At 56.7% G+C, this 16,993-nt stretch overlaps 1 protein-coding gene and 1 long non-coding RNA gene across 10 annotated transcripts in view; both read right to left on the reverse strand.

Annotated features, from left to right (window-relative positions):
- Positions 1–16,993, reverse strand: part of SPECC1 (sperm antigen with calponin homology and coiled-coil domains 1) — a 238,825-nt gene that overhangs the window by 67,990 nt on the left and 153,842 nt on the right. For 5 of the 9 annotated variants that reach the window (XM_021066294.1, XM_021066293.1, XM_021066295.1 and 2 more), the window contains 3 exons: positions 11,762–11,969; positions 7,335–7,408; positions 6,874–7,052 (listed from right to left, as the gene is read on the reverse strand). In XM_021066294.1, the coding sequence (XP_020921953.1) occupies positions 6,874–7,052; positions 7,335–7,408; positions 11,762–11,969 (461 nt within the window). Of the gene's footprint in view, positions 1–842; positions 2,175–6,873; positions 7,053–7,334; positions 7,409–11,761; positions 11,970–16,993 lie in introns of those variants that run through there. The other 4 variants (XM_021066299.1, XM_021066297.1, XM_021066301.1 and 1 more) reach the window with 2 other exon arrangements.
- LOC110255896 lies at positions 4,568–6,867 on the reverse strand. The gene is made up of 2 exons (XR_002336866.1): positions 6,695–6,867; positions 4,568–6,629 (listed from the first exon to the last, which is right to left on the reverse strand). It is a non-coding gene; the product is annotated as an uncharacterized LOC110255896 (long non-coding RNA).

Here is a 16,993-nt window from a genome sequence, read left to right on the forward strand (position 1 = left end):
AGGCAAGGTCCTGAATCGGAGCTGCAGCTGCTGGCCTACCCCACAGCCACAGCAATGCCAGATCTGAGCCGCACCTGTGACCTACACCATAGCGCACAGCAACGCCAGATCCCGAACCCACTGGGCGAGGCCAGGGATGGAACCCACATCCTCATGGATACTATTCAGGTTCGTTACTGCTAAGCCACAACAGGAACTCCCATTAGCAATAAGAACCCAACTAGTATCCATGAGGACGCAGGTTCGATCCCTGGCCTCCCTCCGTGGGTTCAGGATCTGGCATTGCCCTGAGCTATGGTGTAGGTCTCAGACATGGCTCGGATCTGGTGTTGCTGTGGCTGTGGTGTAGGCTGGCAGCTGCAGCTCTTATTTAACTTTTAGTCTGGAACTTCCATATGCCACTGGTGTGGCCCTAAAAAGCAAAAAAAAAAAAAAAAAAATCAAATTATGGGAGTTCCTGTTGTGGCAAAGCAGGTTAAGGATCCAACTGCAGCAGCTCAGGTGGCTGTGGAGGCACAGGCTGGATTCCAGCCTGGGAACTTCCATATGTCTCGAGTGCGGCCATTAAAAAAAAAAAGAATCACTTCACGCAGAATTAGTATTTTTTGCTCCTTGCTCTCTTGTTCTAATAGTGAAGTCATTTTTAAAATCGCATTTTCCTTTAAAAGTTGAGCTCCTTTCTACAGCCTGTCCCGAAAATGCCGCTGGCGTCTGCCCCGATTCTAGTCACCGGACGTGGCTTTCAAGTTCTGAACCTGCACGTCCTGGGGGACTGAGAAGAAAGCCACACGGAGGCCCTGCGGGAACGTGGCCCAGGATGAAAAACCAGGCAACAGACTCTCCTAAGTGAGAACGCATTTATTGAGCGCTTCATCAATGCCTACATAGAAAAATACTCATCCGTCCCCAGAGAGAGACGGCTCAAGGTACGCGGGGCAAGCTCGGCTGTGCGTGTGGAAGCTGAGGGTGCATTGTTCTCACCGTCTCTCTTTGAAAGCACCGGCCAGTGAATTTCCCATCACCCCAAGGACTCTGTGTCCGAGGTGAGGTCCCGCGGTGAGCTCCGGCCCCACCAGGACCGATCCCGCAAGAGCCAAGCGGAACGTCGCCCGGGACTCTGGGCTCTCCGGAGTGACAGCCGCGGCGTCCTTCCGAGTTACACGAAGGGCATTCCGGCTCCTCATCTTCCGTGGGTCACACAGCGCCGCCCGTCTCCTCCAGCCTCGGGGTCCCGCAGCTGCAGGGGCTTCCGCCCGATGCGGCGCCCTCAACCCGACCCACGTCGGCACAGGTGCCGGGGCCTCCAAGGCTCTCAAATCCCACTCTGAATCCTGGCTCCCTCTGAATTACACGCTTCTGGGTTGGCAAAGTGTGTGCACTTCCAGGGTGGGTTCTGCTGGTGTTCATGGCTCTTGCGGCGGCCGCTGTCCGGGAGCACTCGGGTTCCACTCTGTACTCTTCTCCGACCCAGTGACGTTGTTTGTGACACATCAGCCCAACGTCTACTTACACCGAACCCCAAAGAGATGCTGGAGATCAGCCCAGAGCGCGGCCGTGGCTTGTTTCAGACACGGCAAAGAGGCCAGACCCCAGCCCTGGAGAAATCATATCTGGACCCAGAGGAAGCAGAACTTTCAAGCGTCCAGGACGTCACGCAGAGGGCTTCCTATTTTGCCTAAAATAGTGTTGATTCCAAGCTTGTTGGAGGCCGCATTCAAAAGGACGCATAAACATCAGCTCCAGAACCTAAAGCCTGAGCCTGGGCTGTGCCACCGACGCCACGGCCCTCGCCCGGAACCAGGGCTGCGCCGGAAACGTGTTTTCACGACAGGCCTGTACTTTGTGGGGTTTTTTGAGGACAACTTCATTTTATGTTCCAAATAAAGGTGCTGAATCTTCTGAGAAGAAAGGAGGAAAAAAAAGGGGGGGGGAGGCTCATCTTGGTGCAGCATTGATCCCCAAAAGCAAAAAAAAAAAAAAAAAAGGCCAAGGGATGGATGGCAACGCTCCTGTGACACGGCAGGTGTTACCCGGAGAGCGTGTGGGTGTTTCTAAAGAGGGCATTTCTCCGCCACACACTCCCCCTTTCATTTAGCCAAGGCTGCGGTTTCCCGTCCTGGCAGGGCTGGCGGTCTCGTCCGCACCCGCTCTGTTAGCTGACGGAGACCACGGAGCTGCAAGAGAGAAACGGGGAGAGCTGGTAAAGGGCTCGCTTCAGGCAACCCCACCTCAGCCTGCACCACCGGCCGCAGCCGTGGGCACCAGCCGCGGGCAAGCGCGCAGCCAGGACGAGGACCGACACGTCTCAGCCTCGACTGCTCCAATCCGTTTTGGAAGTCACGGGTCTCCGGACAGAGAAAATGCCAGAGTCGGGATGCCACGAGAGGCTCCTCCCACCACACCTTCGCCCACGGCAACGGTGTTGGTTGGCAGAGACGTCCAGGACCGACGCCCTCAGGCCCCCGGGAGGGACCGAGCGGCCTGTGCGGCCCGTTACGGTCGAGTCGAGGCCAAAAAAGAAGAAAGAGAAAAAAATAATTTCTTCCTCTATTACCGTCTACAGGCTACAGGCTTCAGGGGAGCTCACGTCCACTTTTTGAAGCAAATCCGTAAAGACGGGGGAGCAGGGAGCAGACCCCGCTCTTCAGAACGAGAGGTTCTCTCTCTCAGGCCGTAAACGCATCGACACTGTGAAAACATCAGCGCTGTGGGGGTGAAAGGCGTGTGTCTGCCCGATGCCAGAGGCCCCGTCTCCAGCCCGAGGCCTCCGACGGCTGGAGGCACGTGTGTGACGTGTGCTGGGACACCGCTCGGCAGCCCCTCCACCGGGGCCGGGGCGCCGTGTCAGAGCGTCCGTGGGGAGCGGCTGGCGGTCACCCCGGTGACCCAAGAAGCGAGGCCTCCACTTCCCACCCTCCCGACCAGGGACAGCTCCGGACACCCGGCGAGCGGCCACGAGACGTTACAGCTGCAGGAAGGACACACGGGGCGCACAGACACGGCGGACGTGAGGCGCGAGGCGGCAGGCACGCGTGCACACAGAGTCGGAAGCCAGCTCGAGTCTGCTCGCTGCAGAGGGGACAGCGGGAGGGCCGGTGGTGCAAGCGGGACACACTCTGGACCCGAGACATTGTACTTTAGAAAGCAGTACAGTGAACCAGGCGTGGACAGCAGCGCGTTGAACTCGTGAAGACGCCTCCCTGTGCGCTCACTGGAGTCACATGATAAATACGGCAAACATCAAGGAAGTCCCCATAAAGCGTGGTCGTCACTGGTTCAGAGTAAGAGGAGACACAGGGCTTCTGGGCCTGAGCGCCTGTGTCACGCACGTCCCACCAGCGTCCTTCCTTAGAAAGGCTGCACGCGGCCCCTCTGAGCCCGAAGCTGAGCTGCACGTAGGTTCCCTGAATCTGCCAGGCCCAGGACGCCGCTTTTCAGGAGAAAGTCTGATGCTTAAGTTCACTGTGCTTCTCTTATTGGTTCAAAATGAGAGGCAGCCAGAGGTGAAAAAGTTACTCACTGGCCTTTCATCCCGTAACTTGTCTGTCTGGCGAAACGGATCCCTCCCTCGTCGCAAAAGCTACGCTGGCTTGTTCAGATTCCTGGAAGGTCAAGAGGTGGTCCACAGGCCAGTCACATACAGAGATGCCGCTGTGTCACGGGCGGCCGGAGGACTGGCCGGGAAGAGGGGACAGCGGGCTCGTGCCCTCGGACCCTCCGTCAGAGCACGGCTGGCCCGTCAACAGCCTCCAGGACAGCAGAGCGTCGGGGCCGTAAAACGGACCTACTCTGAGAGCTCCTCGTCTAGCGGGTCGGTCTGGGAAGAAAGCCGTGCCAGCTGGGGGCAAAGATGAGACGGACGCCTCATTTCCCATGCATCTACCATCAGTTATTCTAACTACGAAAGAAAAACCCCTTCAGGTCTGAAGAAGGCTGAGCCGGGTTTCAGAACCATCAGACGCTATGTTGGTAACATTCCACCTGGTTTTAGTTAGTGAGTTCTTGGTAACAAAGGCTAATGTGGCTTCACCCCCAGGGCCCTCGCCTGCCCGACGCCGGCCCGTGTTCTCAAGAATGTCACCTTACAAGAGGGCGAGGCAGCTCCTCCGACGTCTCCACTGACGTGCTCTGCCAAAGCTCTTTCTTAACCTCCTCTCGGCTGTGCTTGGACCCCATCAGAGAAGCCTCTGCGAGTCCCTGGCTGTAGCTGAACCAAGAACGACCTCTGAGTTCTCGTTAGACGACTGTCAAAGTCAAGTCGAGTTTCCGTCAAGAACCCCGGACGCCAAGGTAAGGAACTTTCCAGCGGCCAGCTGGTTAAAAGGGCAGCTTGCCGGAGCAGGGCAACGTCAGACCAGAACCCAGGCTGGCAACTGTCCGGAGGGCTGCCCCTGGCAAATGAGCACCCAGAGGCCCACCGACGCCTCGAGTTTCAGGAACAGACTCTGCTCTGAACTGGTGTCAGTTCTGGGATTTTGCAAGGTTCGTGGTAAGGGATTAAACCATTGCATGTGGGAGGTAGGTTTACAAATCACTGGAAAATCATAGGAGAAACACACTGTGGTGGTTTTTTTTTTTTTTTTTTTTTTTTTTTTTTTTTTTGTGACATGCATCTGAAGATGTAGGATTGTCGCTCCAGGGGCCCTAACTGTCAAGAGGCACACACACTCCCTCTGACGTCAGGCTTGAGTTGTACGATCTGACCTGCATCTTGGAATCTATGTAAGAAATGCAGCAGTTCAGACAGTGACTTATGTGGGGCCACCTCGGAATCTCAGGCTGGCCCTAGACCAGAACAACGTTTGTATGAAGCCACGCGACTGACGCCGTGGTTCTTCTTCAAAGACACACAAGAGAAAAGCGAGACAAGTGGACAAATAAACAAAAGCAGACGCGCAAGCAACCCGGATTGACCTGGGAGTCGCCTCCTCGGGAACGCTTTGAAACCTGCTTTTCCTCCGCGGCGCCCTCACCTAGAGCTCCCGTCCCTGCCGCAGCGGCCGCAGGGTCCAGGCCTGACAGCAAAAGCACCACCCTCACGTGTCCAGGAGGGAGCCGTGGACCGAGCTACGCCTCTCATCTCAAGCGGCCCCTGGAGGCTGTTTTACGTAAAGGGCCGGGGGACGGGCTGAAGCAGGTGTGGGGAGGGAATGAGAACACAGCCGAGACGACGGGCCTCCAGGCACCGCGGCGAAGCCCGTGACGCCCCAGGGCGCCTGGCCACTGCCACCCTGGAGAACCAACCATCCAAATCTGCGTGCAGAACCCACTGGATCTGAGTTAAAACCCTACCATCCTTTATCCTGAGGGACATCTGAAAACTCACCGTAACTTCCTGGGAACCAGAGCTGCAGCGGGACGGACCCTGTTCCTGCGCGGGGAGAGACGGCCCGCACCAGCTCAAGTTCAAATGCTCTCCCGCCCTGTCGTAAACCGTTTCAGCGGAAAAGCACAACCAACTCTGAGCTCCCTCTGGGAACGGCTCCCTCTGAAACCCATCAGGAAGGGCTTTCTGGGGCAGCATGGCCTAGACGGACGGCAACGCCGCCCCAGGCAGACGTGGGTTTTCCACGCTCACTCGTCTTATAAAAAAGGGGGGCTGTTGCCAGGTCTTTGTGAGGGCGCCCAGGGGTGCTGCTAGGAAGCAGGTCCTGGGCTCCAGTGAGGGTGACAGGGTCAAGGTGCACCGAGCAAGAGTGATGCGTGTCCCTGCCCCCACGCCCCGAGGGATCTGCCTGGAGCCCCGGTCCCCGTGAGCCAAGAGCTTCCCATCAGCAAGGACCAAGGCGACAGGTGCTGGGTGGCACGTCCCAGCTGTGGGTCAGTTATACCAGCTGTAGGGCCAGTTATATCAGCTGTGGGTCAGTTATACCAGTTGTTGGGTCAGTTATACCAACTGTGAGGTCAGTTATACCAGCTGTGGGTCAGTTATACCAACTGTGAGGTCAGTTATACCAGCTATGAGGCCAGTTATACCAGCTATGAGGCCAGTTATACCAGCTGGTGGGTCAGTTATACCAACTGTGAGGTCAGTTATACCAGCTGTGGGTCAGTTATACCAGTTGTTGGGTTAGTTATACTAGCTGTAGATCAGTTATACCAGCTGTGAGGCCAGTTATACCAACTGTGGGTCAGTTATACCAGCTGTGGGTCAATTATACCAGATGTGGGGCCAGTTATACCAGCTGTGGGTCAGTTATACCAGATGTGGGGCCAGTTATACCAACTGTGAGGCCAGTTATACCAGCTGTGGGTCAGTTATACCAACTGTGAGGCCAGTTATACCAGCTGTGGGTCAGTTATACCAGCTGTGGGGCCAGTTATACCAGCTGGTGGGTCAGTTATACCAGCTGTGGGGTCTAGTTAATACCACCTGTGGGGTCAGCTACACCCACTGTGGGGTCTAGTTAATACCACCTGTGGGGTCAGTTACACCCACTGTGGAATTAGTTATACCAGCTGTGGGGTTGGTTGTACCCTGGATGGGGACTTAGTTATATCCTGGCTGGGGAGCTAGTTATACCAACTGTGGGTCTAGTTATACCAGCTGTGGGGTTAGTTATACTAGCTCTGGGTCCAGGAATACCAGCTGTGGGGTTAGTTATACCCGACTGGGGAGTTAGTTATACCTGGCTGGGGAGTAGTTATACCAGCTGTGGGGTGGGTTATACCCTGGATGGGGAGTTAGTTAAACCTGGCTGGGGAACTAGATATCCCAGCTGTGGGTTAGTTATATGCCAATCTGAGTGGAGGCAGAAGGGCAGAGGGAGCTTGGAGGGGAGGCGACCCCTGCGGCAAACACACCCTTGTCACGGCTAGAGCGCGGACGTTCCGAGAAGTGAGCAGGCTGTGAGAAGGCCTGAGGTGACCCACCTGCCCCGGGCCTGCGCGTCCCCGAGCGCCCGCTGAAGCCTGGCGTTCTTCTCCTCCTCCTCCAGCAGCCTCCGCCTGACGGCGCGCAGCTCCTGCTGGGCCTCGCACTTGATGTCGTTGGCCACGACCACCGCCGTCTGCAGGTCCGCCTGGAAGCGCCGCCACTCCTCCGTTTCCTCCTGCAAGAGCGGGGTCTCGCGGTCAGGGCTGCGGCCCGCAGGCCCGGGCGGCCTGACTCTGCAGGCCTGGGGAGGGCGCTCCGAGTCCTGAGCCACCTCCCTCCCGCCCCCACGGGCCGCAGCCCAGGCCCTGGCTGCACGATCCTGCTCTGGGAGGCAGGCGGGAGGGTCAGAGACTCCGAAGCTGGCGGCACAGGGGGGCGGCCCACCCGCCCTGACCGGGAGGGTCAGAGACACCGAAGCTGGCGGCACCGGGGGGCGGCCCACCCGCCCTGACCACACCTTGATCTGCTTCGTCAGGGTTTTCAGCTGCCTCTCCAGCTCCGACTTCTGCTCCTCCAGCTTTGACACGTTGCCTGGAAAAGAACAAGGCGGGCAGCTGGGAAGGGGCAGGACTCCAGGGAGAGGCCCTGGCTGCTGCCCCCTCCATGCCCTCCGCTTCCTTGAGCACAGGTCCCAGGGCGCAGGCTGTTCTGAGACCCCGGGACAATTGGGAAATAAGGGGGGCATGGGGAGGCCACACGCAGACCACGTGTGCACAGCCTCACGGCAACCCAGAAGGGACCAAAAAGCCATCACACCTGCACACACTGGCTTCTCTGCCGCCCACCTGAACATCCGGACCGCCCCTTGCTGTGCCAGGTGGAGGCTCCTGCACAACCCAGGACACGGCTGATTACCCACTGTGCTCGCCAGACCAGGCCTGAACTGCACGTACAGCCCTGAATCCCCCGGGAAGCTTTTCACAAGTGCAGACGCTCAGGACCCAGACCTGGACCCACTTCATCGGAGCCTTCCGGGGTTACAGGGTCTGGCGGGGGTCTGTTAAGGGCGCTCTTGGAGACCCGAGTCCTTTTCCTGGTTAGAACACCTGACGTGCAGGGTATTCCACTCAGTGAAATAAGTCACACAGAGAAAGACCAGATCCCACTGCAGGATCTCACTTATATATGGGATCTAAAACACAGCAAGGAGTTCCCGTCGTGGCGCAGTGGTTAACAAATCTGACTAGGAACCATGAGGTTTTGGGTTCGATCCCTGCCCTTGCTCAGTGGGTTAAGGATCTGGCGTTGCTGTGAGCTGTGGTGTAGGTCGCAGACGCGGCTCGGATCCTGCGTTGCTGTGGCTCTGGCGTAGGCTGGTGGCTACACTCCGATTAGACCCCCTCACCTGGGAACCTCCATATGCCATGGGAGCGGTCCTAGAAAAAGAGGCAAAAGGACAACAACAACAAAAAAAAAAAAAGAAGAAGAGGAGTTCCCGTCGTGGCGCAGTGGTTAACGAATCCGACTAGGAACCATGAGGTTGCGGGTTTGGTCCCTGCCCTTGCTCAGTGGGTTAACGATCCGGCGTTGCCGTGAGCTGTGGTGTAGGTTGCAGACGCGGCTCAGATCCCGCGTTGCTGTGGCTCCGGTGTAGACTGGTGGCTACAGCTCCGATTCGACCCCTAGCCTGGGAACCTCCATATGCCGCGGAAGCGGCCCAAGAAATAGCAAAAAGACAAAAAAAAAAAAAAAAAAAGAAGAAGAAAAAATAAAATAAAATAAAAACACAGCAAACTAGTAAACAAGACCAAAAAAGCAGCAGACTCGGAAGTTCCCGTTGTGGCGCAGTGGAAATGAACTTGACTAGTAGTCCTGAGGAGGCAGGTTCAATCCCTGGCCTTGCTCAGTGGCTTAAGGATCCAGCATTGCCGTGAGCAGTGGTGTGGGCCGGTGGCGATGGCTCCCATTGGACCCTCATCTGGGAACCTCCATATGCCACAGGTGCGGCCCTAAAAAGACAAAATTTAAAAAAAAAAAGTAAAGAAGCAGCAGACTCACAGATACAGAGAACAAACTAGTGATTCAGCAGGGAGTGGGGAGGGGTGAAGAGGTACCAGCTACTTTGTATAAAACCAACAAGCTACAAGGATACAGCACGGGGAATAGAGCCAACGTTTACAATAACTATCAAGCCAGGATAACCTTTAAACATTGGGACCGCTACATGATACCACCGTAACATAGGATATTATATCAACTATGCTTCAGTAAAAAATAAAATAGAATGAGAAACTTAAAAAAAAGGAACATCCCCAGTCCCTCTCTGCCTCCAGCTCTCTCCCTGGTGCTCTCGGAGTCTCTTCACTGTAAACCCAGTCGTATTCATCCACCAGTGTACACTCTGCAGTGGGTCCTCACCACCCTCCAGAGCGGTCGCTGTCTACTAAGGATCCGAACCAGAATCACCAGAGACGCTGAAAACCCACAGGTGGTCAGGTTCTACCCCAGCAGCTCTGACTCACCCGTGGAGCCTAACGATTTGTGTTTTGAATCAATGCTGCGGAGTAAGACAGCGCTCCCTGACTTCTTTCTATTTTTCTGTCCATTCCTCGGAAGGGTCGGGGGAGGAGGGACGTATCGGGAGATGCATTTGCAGGTCCCTCCCTCTCCGGGTGAGAACACCTCGGATTACACCTGAGGACCCCGACAGACGTTAAACCGCTTCTCCAAAGATGTGCGCTTGGTGGCTGCTCTCTTCGGCTTGCTTATGTCATAGCATCACCACGGGACCAGGCGCAACACATGCTCTGGACACTGGCGACATGCCGCCTTCTCGGTGGGTCTGTGCTGACATTTTAGGGTTTGGGGACAACACAACCAAATTCTCGACAACGTGCGATCACTAAAGCAAAAACACATGAAACCAGTTTTCTGTTTGATCTGGTACTTGTCCAGTCTGGTGCCAGGTAGGGCCAGTTATCCTCAGATGTGACCAACGAGAAGAGCCTGGATGACAGTGACGCTAGGTGTCCTACAGCCCCCGCACATCACAGGACAGAAGTGTGATGCCGCCCGATAAATCCAAGTGCAGACTCCACGGCCAGTTCTCACACTGCTGGTCATGCGAGGTTGCCAGGCTCCCAGAATCAGCCCCACGGGAAGGATGGGTGACATTCCGAGAGCCTCTGGTCCCAAGGTTCCCAACAAACGAAAGGCTTGTTGATCAATGTCCTTCTTAAAAAAAAAAAAAAAAAAAAAGCCCATCCCATTGATGCCAGGAAGCCGCTCACCGGCAGCGCCCTCCTGTCCAAGTCCCAGCAGGTGTCAGACGCTTCCGCAGCTTCCTGACCCGCAGAACCCGCCTCATCTGCCGGCCTGCGGCCTTCCTCCCACGGAGGCCAGCGCGGGCTGAGAGGGCTTCTCGCTCTCCTGGGAAACCGACCACACATTTCTTTGGTTTGGGGTCACAGCAGTGCTGTCCACGACTTTTTTTTTTTTTTTTGGAATCTCATGAATCCACAAATGTCGGCACTTTCCCATCTGTTCCACTCTAGCCGTTTCCGGAGCAGCTCGGGGTCAGGCGGCGATATTCCCCTTCCTTCTCTGGAAGCTTTCAGGAGCGCTGAGCTTCGGGAGCCGAGGAACACGGCTTCATTGCCACCAGGGATGGCCGGCTCCCCGCCCCGCACCCGGAGCCTGAACCGAGTTCCCCTGACACGCGGACTTCCTCCGCGAGGCAGGCACGCACGGCTCTCCCGCGCCAGAAACAGGACACGTGCCACACAGTGAACTGGGCAACATAAAAGCATAAAGACGCCAAAAGTGTGACGGTCTGTGTTGAGACAGGAAGGCAGGTGTCACCCCGTCCCACCTGGGCCGGGGGTCCCTCTGGGGATCCACGTTGTCCACTGTGCTCGGCGTGCACCTGCGACTGTGGTACTGACCTTGGAGTTTCAAGTAAGTCCCGGGGAGCAGGTGAATTCCCAAATGAGGCTTCGCTGCATAATGAGACTGCACCCGCGGGGGAACTTTTCGGGCAACTGGCCATGCTATTTTCAGCAAGGCTGATGCCACTAAAAGCTCTGTACACTAATTCTTTTGTTTTGAAAGGAAAACACATTAGATGTGATCATTGGATAAGGCTCTGCTCAGACAAAGCAGGCAATGTTGGACTAATCTCTTGAAAATACCCCTCCCTATTCAAAACCAGCACAGAGCGCACAAACAAGCTCCGAGCGGGTGCCTGGTCGGCAAGAAGTGGGCCATGTCTCAGTCATCTGACACCGGCACCCACGGGACCCGTGCTCGAACTGTCTTCCCCCGAGGCCAAGAGCACACACTGCTGGGGAAAGTCCGACCCCCCGCGCCCCCCGCTTTCCCTCCATCAGATCCCAAGGGTAACACCTGTCTGCACCTGCCCTGTGCTCCACAGCGTGGCTCCTAACGCCCCCCGCTGTCCACCTGCGATCAACGGGCTTTTCTTCTGCATCCCTGCTTTGCTACATAATTTAGGAGAGTCATTATTCTTTTTTTTTTTTTTTCCTTTTTTAGGGCTGCAGCTGCCTAAAAAAGGAGGTTCCCAGCCTAGGGGTCAAATCGGAGCTGTTGCCGAAGGCCCACACCACCGCCACAGCAATGCCGGATCTGAACCGCATCTGTGGCCTACACGGCAGCTTGTGGCAACGCCAGATCTTTAACCACTGAGTGAGGCCAGGGACTGAACCCCCATCCTCACGGACACTGTGTCGAGTTCTTAACCCACTGAGCCACAAAGGGAACTCCTTATTCTGTCTTTTTAAATTGCCCTTCTTCCCGGGGGGACGAGAGCCCGCTCAAAAGGAAGGCCTTTCCCCAGCATCCTGCCCCCCACCCCATGCCCACAGCTGCTGCTTCTGCTGCCCTGCCCACTCCTGACACCTGCCCCCCAAGCCTGGTTCCACTTACTTTCCAGCTCACTGATGAGCTGGTTGTTGTGCAGCTTGACGGCCCGGTGCTGTTCCACCTGGTCTTCCAGTTCGAAGATGGTTTCCTTCATGTCCTTGATCTCGGCGTCACTCTCTGACGCCTTCTCCTGCAGCTTCAGGCTGGCTCTGCTCAGCTGTTCCGCCTGGTGATCGCATATCTCCTTCAAGTAGGAGTAATCCTTCTCCACCTAGAAAGAAAGGACGCTTCCCTGGTCACCTGGACAGGAAAAGGTTCCCCCTACATCAGCATCAGGGCCGGGCCGTGCCTGGAGCCGGTTCTGTCTTCTGAGCCTACAAATGTGCCAAGAACCGTGATGGATGTAAACGGCCCAAAGGCTGGATTCTGGGCGCCTTCCTGCCGCACCTGCTGAGACACCCTTCTCTCCCGCGCCTGGCGGTGCGGCCCCAGCGCCCAGCTGCGATGGAGCAGCGCCCTCTGCTGGTGAACCATGAGGCTGACACCCCACGCACCTCACACCGCTGCAGCCATCCATCAGAGAGGGGCCTGAGGCCACAGCGTTTCTTTAGAGAAGCAAGACATTCGTGTGACAGCAGACACCAGAAACGGGCACACCCGAGGCAGGAACAGCGCACAGCACACCCAGTCCACCTGGTCCGTTTTAATCACTAAGCATTCTCGACACACAGAAAGGCACCAAAGGCGACCAGACGACAAAACCAACCAATGGTTACATTGTGCCACGTTTGCTAAATCTTTTTTTTCACTTTCCCGAGATTTGTTTGAGCCTCAACTTTCCCTCCCACCCAGCGAGTGAGTGCACGACCCTAAAACTGGCAGGAGGTTGTTCCTGGATGGCGGTATCACCCATGAGCATACAGAGTATTGTTCTGGATGTTTTAAACTGTTTACACAAGGACACCATCCCACACCACGCCTTTGCAGCACGCTATCATCCTGCCGTGCAGCCGTAGGGCGCTCCTGTCTGCTACGATGCTGTGCCCGCCTATACTGCACTCAGCCTGCGTTCATACCTTGGTTCTGTTTTTGCCATGTACTCACAGTAACACACGTTGCTCTTGGCCACTACCTTAAAACTGTCCAGTATTTCACTGTGTGAATATGCTAATTAACATTACAAACTATGCCCCGCCTGTATAGCTGTTATTAAATAGCTATATACTTAGCAGGTAACATAAACTTAATACCTAATAGACTGCTTCCTAGATTTGAGGGGGGGGTCCATAGTCAATACAATTTTTTTTTTTTTTTTTTTTTTTTTGCATTGGCATTTCACGTGCAAGACCTTCTGGCTGTAAGCACGCGGGGATGACGAGCCCGTCTGCCGTCTTCCCGGGAGCATCCTTGGTGCTGGCAGGTCTCTGCTGGACGCAGCCAGGGAACATCTGAAGGATGAGTAACCCAACACCAGCAGGAGGTGCTGCACGGTTTCTCAACTGGGAGGTTGCACTAAAGGATTTAAAGAAGGGAGTTACCTGGTGGCCTCTGGTGTTGTCACTCCTGCGGTTCGGGTTCAGGGGGGAAACGAGACGCAGGAGAGACAAGGGTGAGGCTGAGCCGTGAGCCTCGCGTCCTGACGAGAAGGGCGAGGCTCCGGACCGAACCTGCACGTCCCCGCAGGCGCGGCAGAGGCCTGACGGCTGCCGTGCGACCTCCCACTGGCTGGGGTGCGGAGGGGAGCCAGGCTGCTCCAAGCCACGCCCTGGGTGCGCCCACCTCCCTGCCTGGGCTTCCTCGTCGGAACAGCGGAATTTAGAGCGCGCCCAGCGGTTCAGCACCGCGGCCGCCCGGGGGCGGCGCGCACGCAGGCCCAGCGCGGTCGGTCTCTGTCGTAAGGGCTTCCGTCTGCGCGTCCGCGGGGCTCTGCGATGAACAGGTGCGGGAAAGTCGGAGACCGCAAGGCTCGCCTCTTACGGTAGCTGCTCTAACTAACACACAGCAGACTCCGAAGGAGAAAGAGGCGCAGCATGTGAACAGCCGGCCTCTGAAAAAGGAGCCGCAGAGCCGTGGAGCCCTCGAGCCCGGGGCCCTCGGCGGGAGCTCGCAACACGAGAGGACGTGACCGGTGGGGAAAGGCTGAGGCCTGCCAAGGTCTCCGCGTGCCGTCGAGGCTGCTCCCTCTCAGCGGCTCTGGCGCCACGCAGGCCCCGGGCGCGGGGGACGGCGACGACCTAGAGTCAGAGCGCGGCTCCAAAGGACACGCAGCCTCCTTCCTTCCTGACTCTGGAGTCACTCGCTCAAGTTGAGCAGTGTGTTCTGGAAAGCTCTGGGAGGGAGGGAGGAAAACCCTAAGCAGCCACACGCACGGGCTGGGTAACGACAGGCAGGTATTTTCACGTCCATCTGGCAGAGTAACTAATGGAGAGAGAGAGAAATCGGGTCACTGGAGAAGAACAATCCCCCGTGTCCAGCAGCCTAGGCCGGTCTGGCCACCTGCGCTCCTGGCCCCCCCGCCGGTTCACGGGGTCCGGCTTCTTCCTTCCAGAACCGCACGCGGACCCTGAAAAGGAGACGTCCCTGCCGTGCAGGCCAAGCGCCACTTCTCTGGAACTGGCCGCGCAGAACCGCATCACAAACAGGCTCCAAATCCCGGGGCCGCCAGTCCTCCCGGAGAGCAGCCAGCGGAAGCTGGTCCCTGCCCTGGGACAGCCCCAAAGCAGATGGCAGCGGAGACCTCCTGCGGGGCTCAGCCTGAGTCAGACAGGTGGGGACAGAGCCAGGGTCACTGCCTTTCCTCCGGCCCGACAGCCCCAACACCGCCCTGGGCACGGGCTGCTCCCGGAAACGGACTCCGAGACGGGGCCATGGGCTCTGGGGACCCACACCCGCAGGAACAAGGACGCAGGACCCAGCAGAGGCGGCGGGGGGCTGTGGCGGGCACCGCCAAGGCTCTACTGCCCCCGGGAGCCCGGCACTGGGACGGCCGCCCTTCAGGGAAGCCCCAAACTGAAGCGGGGGGCCTGGCCTTTCCCCACCCCGCCCCAGTGATGAGCCAGGCGATGCAGCCACCCGGGGATGGAGGCAGCTTCCCCCGCAGAGGGCAAGGCCTGCCCCCGCTCCCTGCAGCCAGGGAGGGAGGGCGTGGTCCTGGGGGGCCCCCGGCAGTGCCCCCCTCCCCGCCGCCCACTGCGGATACCACAGAGCATGCCAGGCTGGCCGCATGCGGGTCCTCTCCCAGGGGGTGGGCAAACGGTCATGATGGTTTTACCCCCAGGTGATCTGACCCTGATGGATGAAGGTCAACTACAAGGGCAGAGTGGAAGCGAGACGTTAAGCATCCTACCCACCCCCGCCGTCAACCACGTGTCCTCTGACGCTGCCAAGACTCTCGAACCTCAGCAATGCCAAACATGTTGGTAGGAGGGCATCCGGGTTACACGTATTTCTGCGCCCTCCAAAGATGCGATGCATGTGGGGCGGGGGCGGGGGCACAGAGGGGCTCCCTGTCCGCGGCTCGATGGGGGGTTCTGAGCGCAGCCTGGCTGGCCCGCCTGGAGGTCCTTTCTGGCGCCACTATCCGCACACCCAGCTAGTGTCCCTCCTCAAACCTCCTCCTCGTAAGTAAGGTCCCCGCCCCCTCGTAAATAACACCATCTCACTTCCGGTCACACAGCCGGAGGTCCGGAATGCCCTGAACCCCGCTTCCTGCACACCCCAACAACCCCCCGTCCCTGGTGGAAGCTGATAAACTGAATGCCGTGCGCCTGTTCAATGGCGCATCACCCAGCTCAAGGCAGGAAGGAAATTCGGCTTCAAGCTACGCCGTGGAAAAACCCTGAAAACCATGCCAAGGGAAAGAGGCAGATGCCACACGAGACCATGAAGTGTCCACGAGACCATGAAGTTCCAGGACAGGCAAAGCCACGGGGACAGAAAGCAGAGCAGGGGCTGCCAGGGGCTGCCAGGGGCTGCCAGGGGCTGGGAGGGAGGGACAGTGAGGACTGACCACCACTGGGTTCCAGACCTCTTTATGGGGTGATAAAAATGTTCTAAAATTGGAGCTCCCTTGTGGCACAATGGGTTAAGGATCTAGCACTGTCAAGGCAATGGCTTGGGTTGCTGCAGAGGCTTGGGATTGATCCCTGGGCCCAAGAACCTCCACATGCCCCAGGTGTGGCCAAAAAAAAAGAAAAAAAAAACAACTAAAATTGATGGTGGTGATGGCTGCACAACTCCGTGAATGTTCTAAAACCACTGACTTGTCCACTTTATAGAAATGACATCTCAATAAAGCTGGTATTGGAGTTCCCTGGTGGCCTAGTGGTTAAGGATCCAGTATTGTCACTGCAGGGGTTCCCTGGTGCAGGAACTTCCACATACCATGGGCAAGGCTGGGGGAAGAGAAAAAAAAAAAAAAAAAGCTGGTACTTAAAACACTCTTCAGAGCCTCCCCCTGGCTGAAGGCCACAGGTGGAGCTGTGACAGGGCCTCGTCCCGCCCACCCCAGGTGGCTCCGAGGCTCCAGCAATCTGCGGCGTCACCTCCTTGACATCCGTGGTAACCCCCTCAAGCTGCAGGTGACAAACAAGAGGACGTGTCTTGATGGCTCAGGTTTTCCCTGTGAATTTCTCTACGGCGTCGACAGCCAAGAAAAAAGGCCCGAGCTCACGGAGACCTGACAGGTTGCCCTTTTTGAGCCAAAGGCCGTGGCTGTAGTGCTGCAGCCAACGGGAGCCCTCGGCTCTGCCTGATACGCTCCCCTCGCTCTATCTGCGTGTAACCAGGAAGCCGAGTGAGTCAGCGATCAAGCATTTGGCAGGGGAGGGAGGAATGGGAGTTCGGGGTTAGCCGATGCGAAGTAGCACCTAAACAATGGATACAACCAGGCTCTCCTGCGCAGGGAACCAGAGTCAGGATCTCACCACAAACCACAATGGGAAGGATGATAAAGGGAGAATGGATATACATACGTATATACGCACACACACAAGAAACTGAATAAATAATAAGTAACCGAATCGCTTTGCTGTTCAGCAGCACTGGAAATCAACTACACGTCAATTTATTAAAAAAAAAAAAAAAAAGAAGACCTCTAGGGAGAGACCCAACTTTGAATCCTGGCCTTCATCATTTAGTTAATTAAGCCTAGTAACTTATTCTCTGCCTTAATTATTCTCCATTTCCTCAATGGAAAAAAATTAGACGACAGCATCTACAGCCTAAAATTAGGACAATTACATGAAATCAAATGATTGAAAGGCTTTGAGTGCCTCGCATACCTAAAGCACTAAA

The sequence above is a fragment of the Sus scrofa genome, chromosome 12 (genome assembly GCF_000003025.6).
Source record: "Sus scrofa isolate TJ Tabasco breed Duroc chromosome 12, Sscrofa11.1, whole genome shotgun sequence".
NCBI lineage: Eukaryota > Metazoa > Chordata > Mammalia > Artiodactyla > Suidae > Sus > Sus scrofa.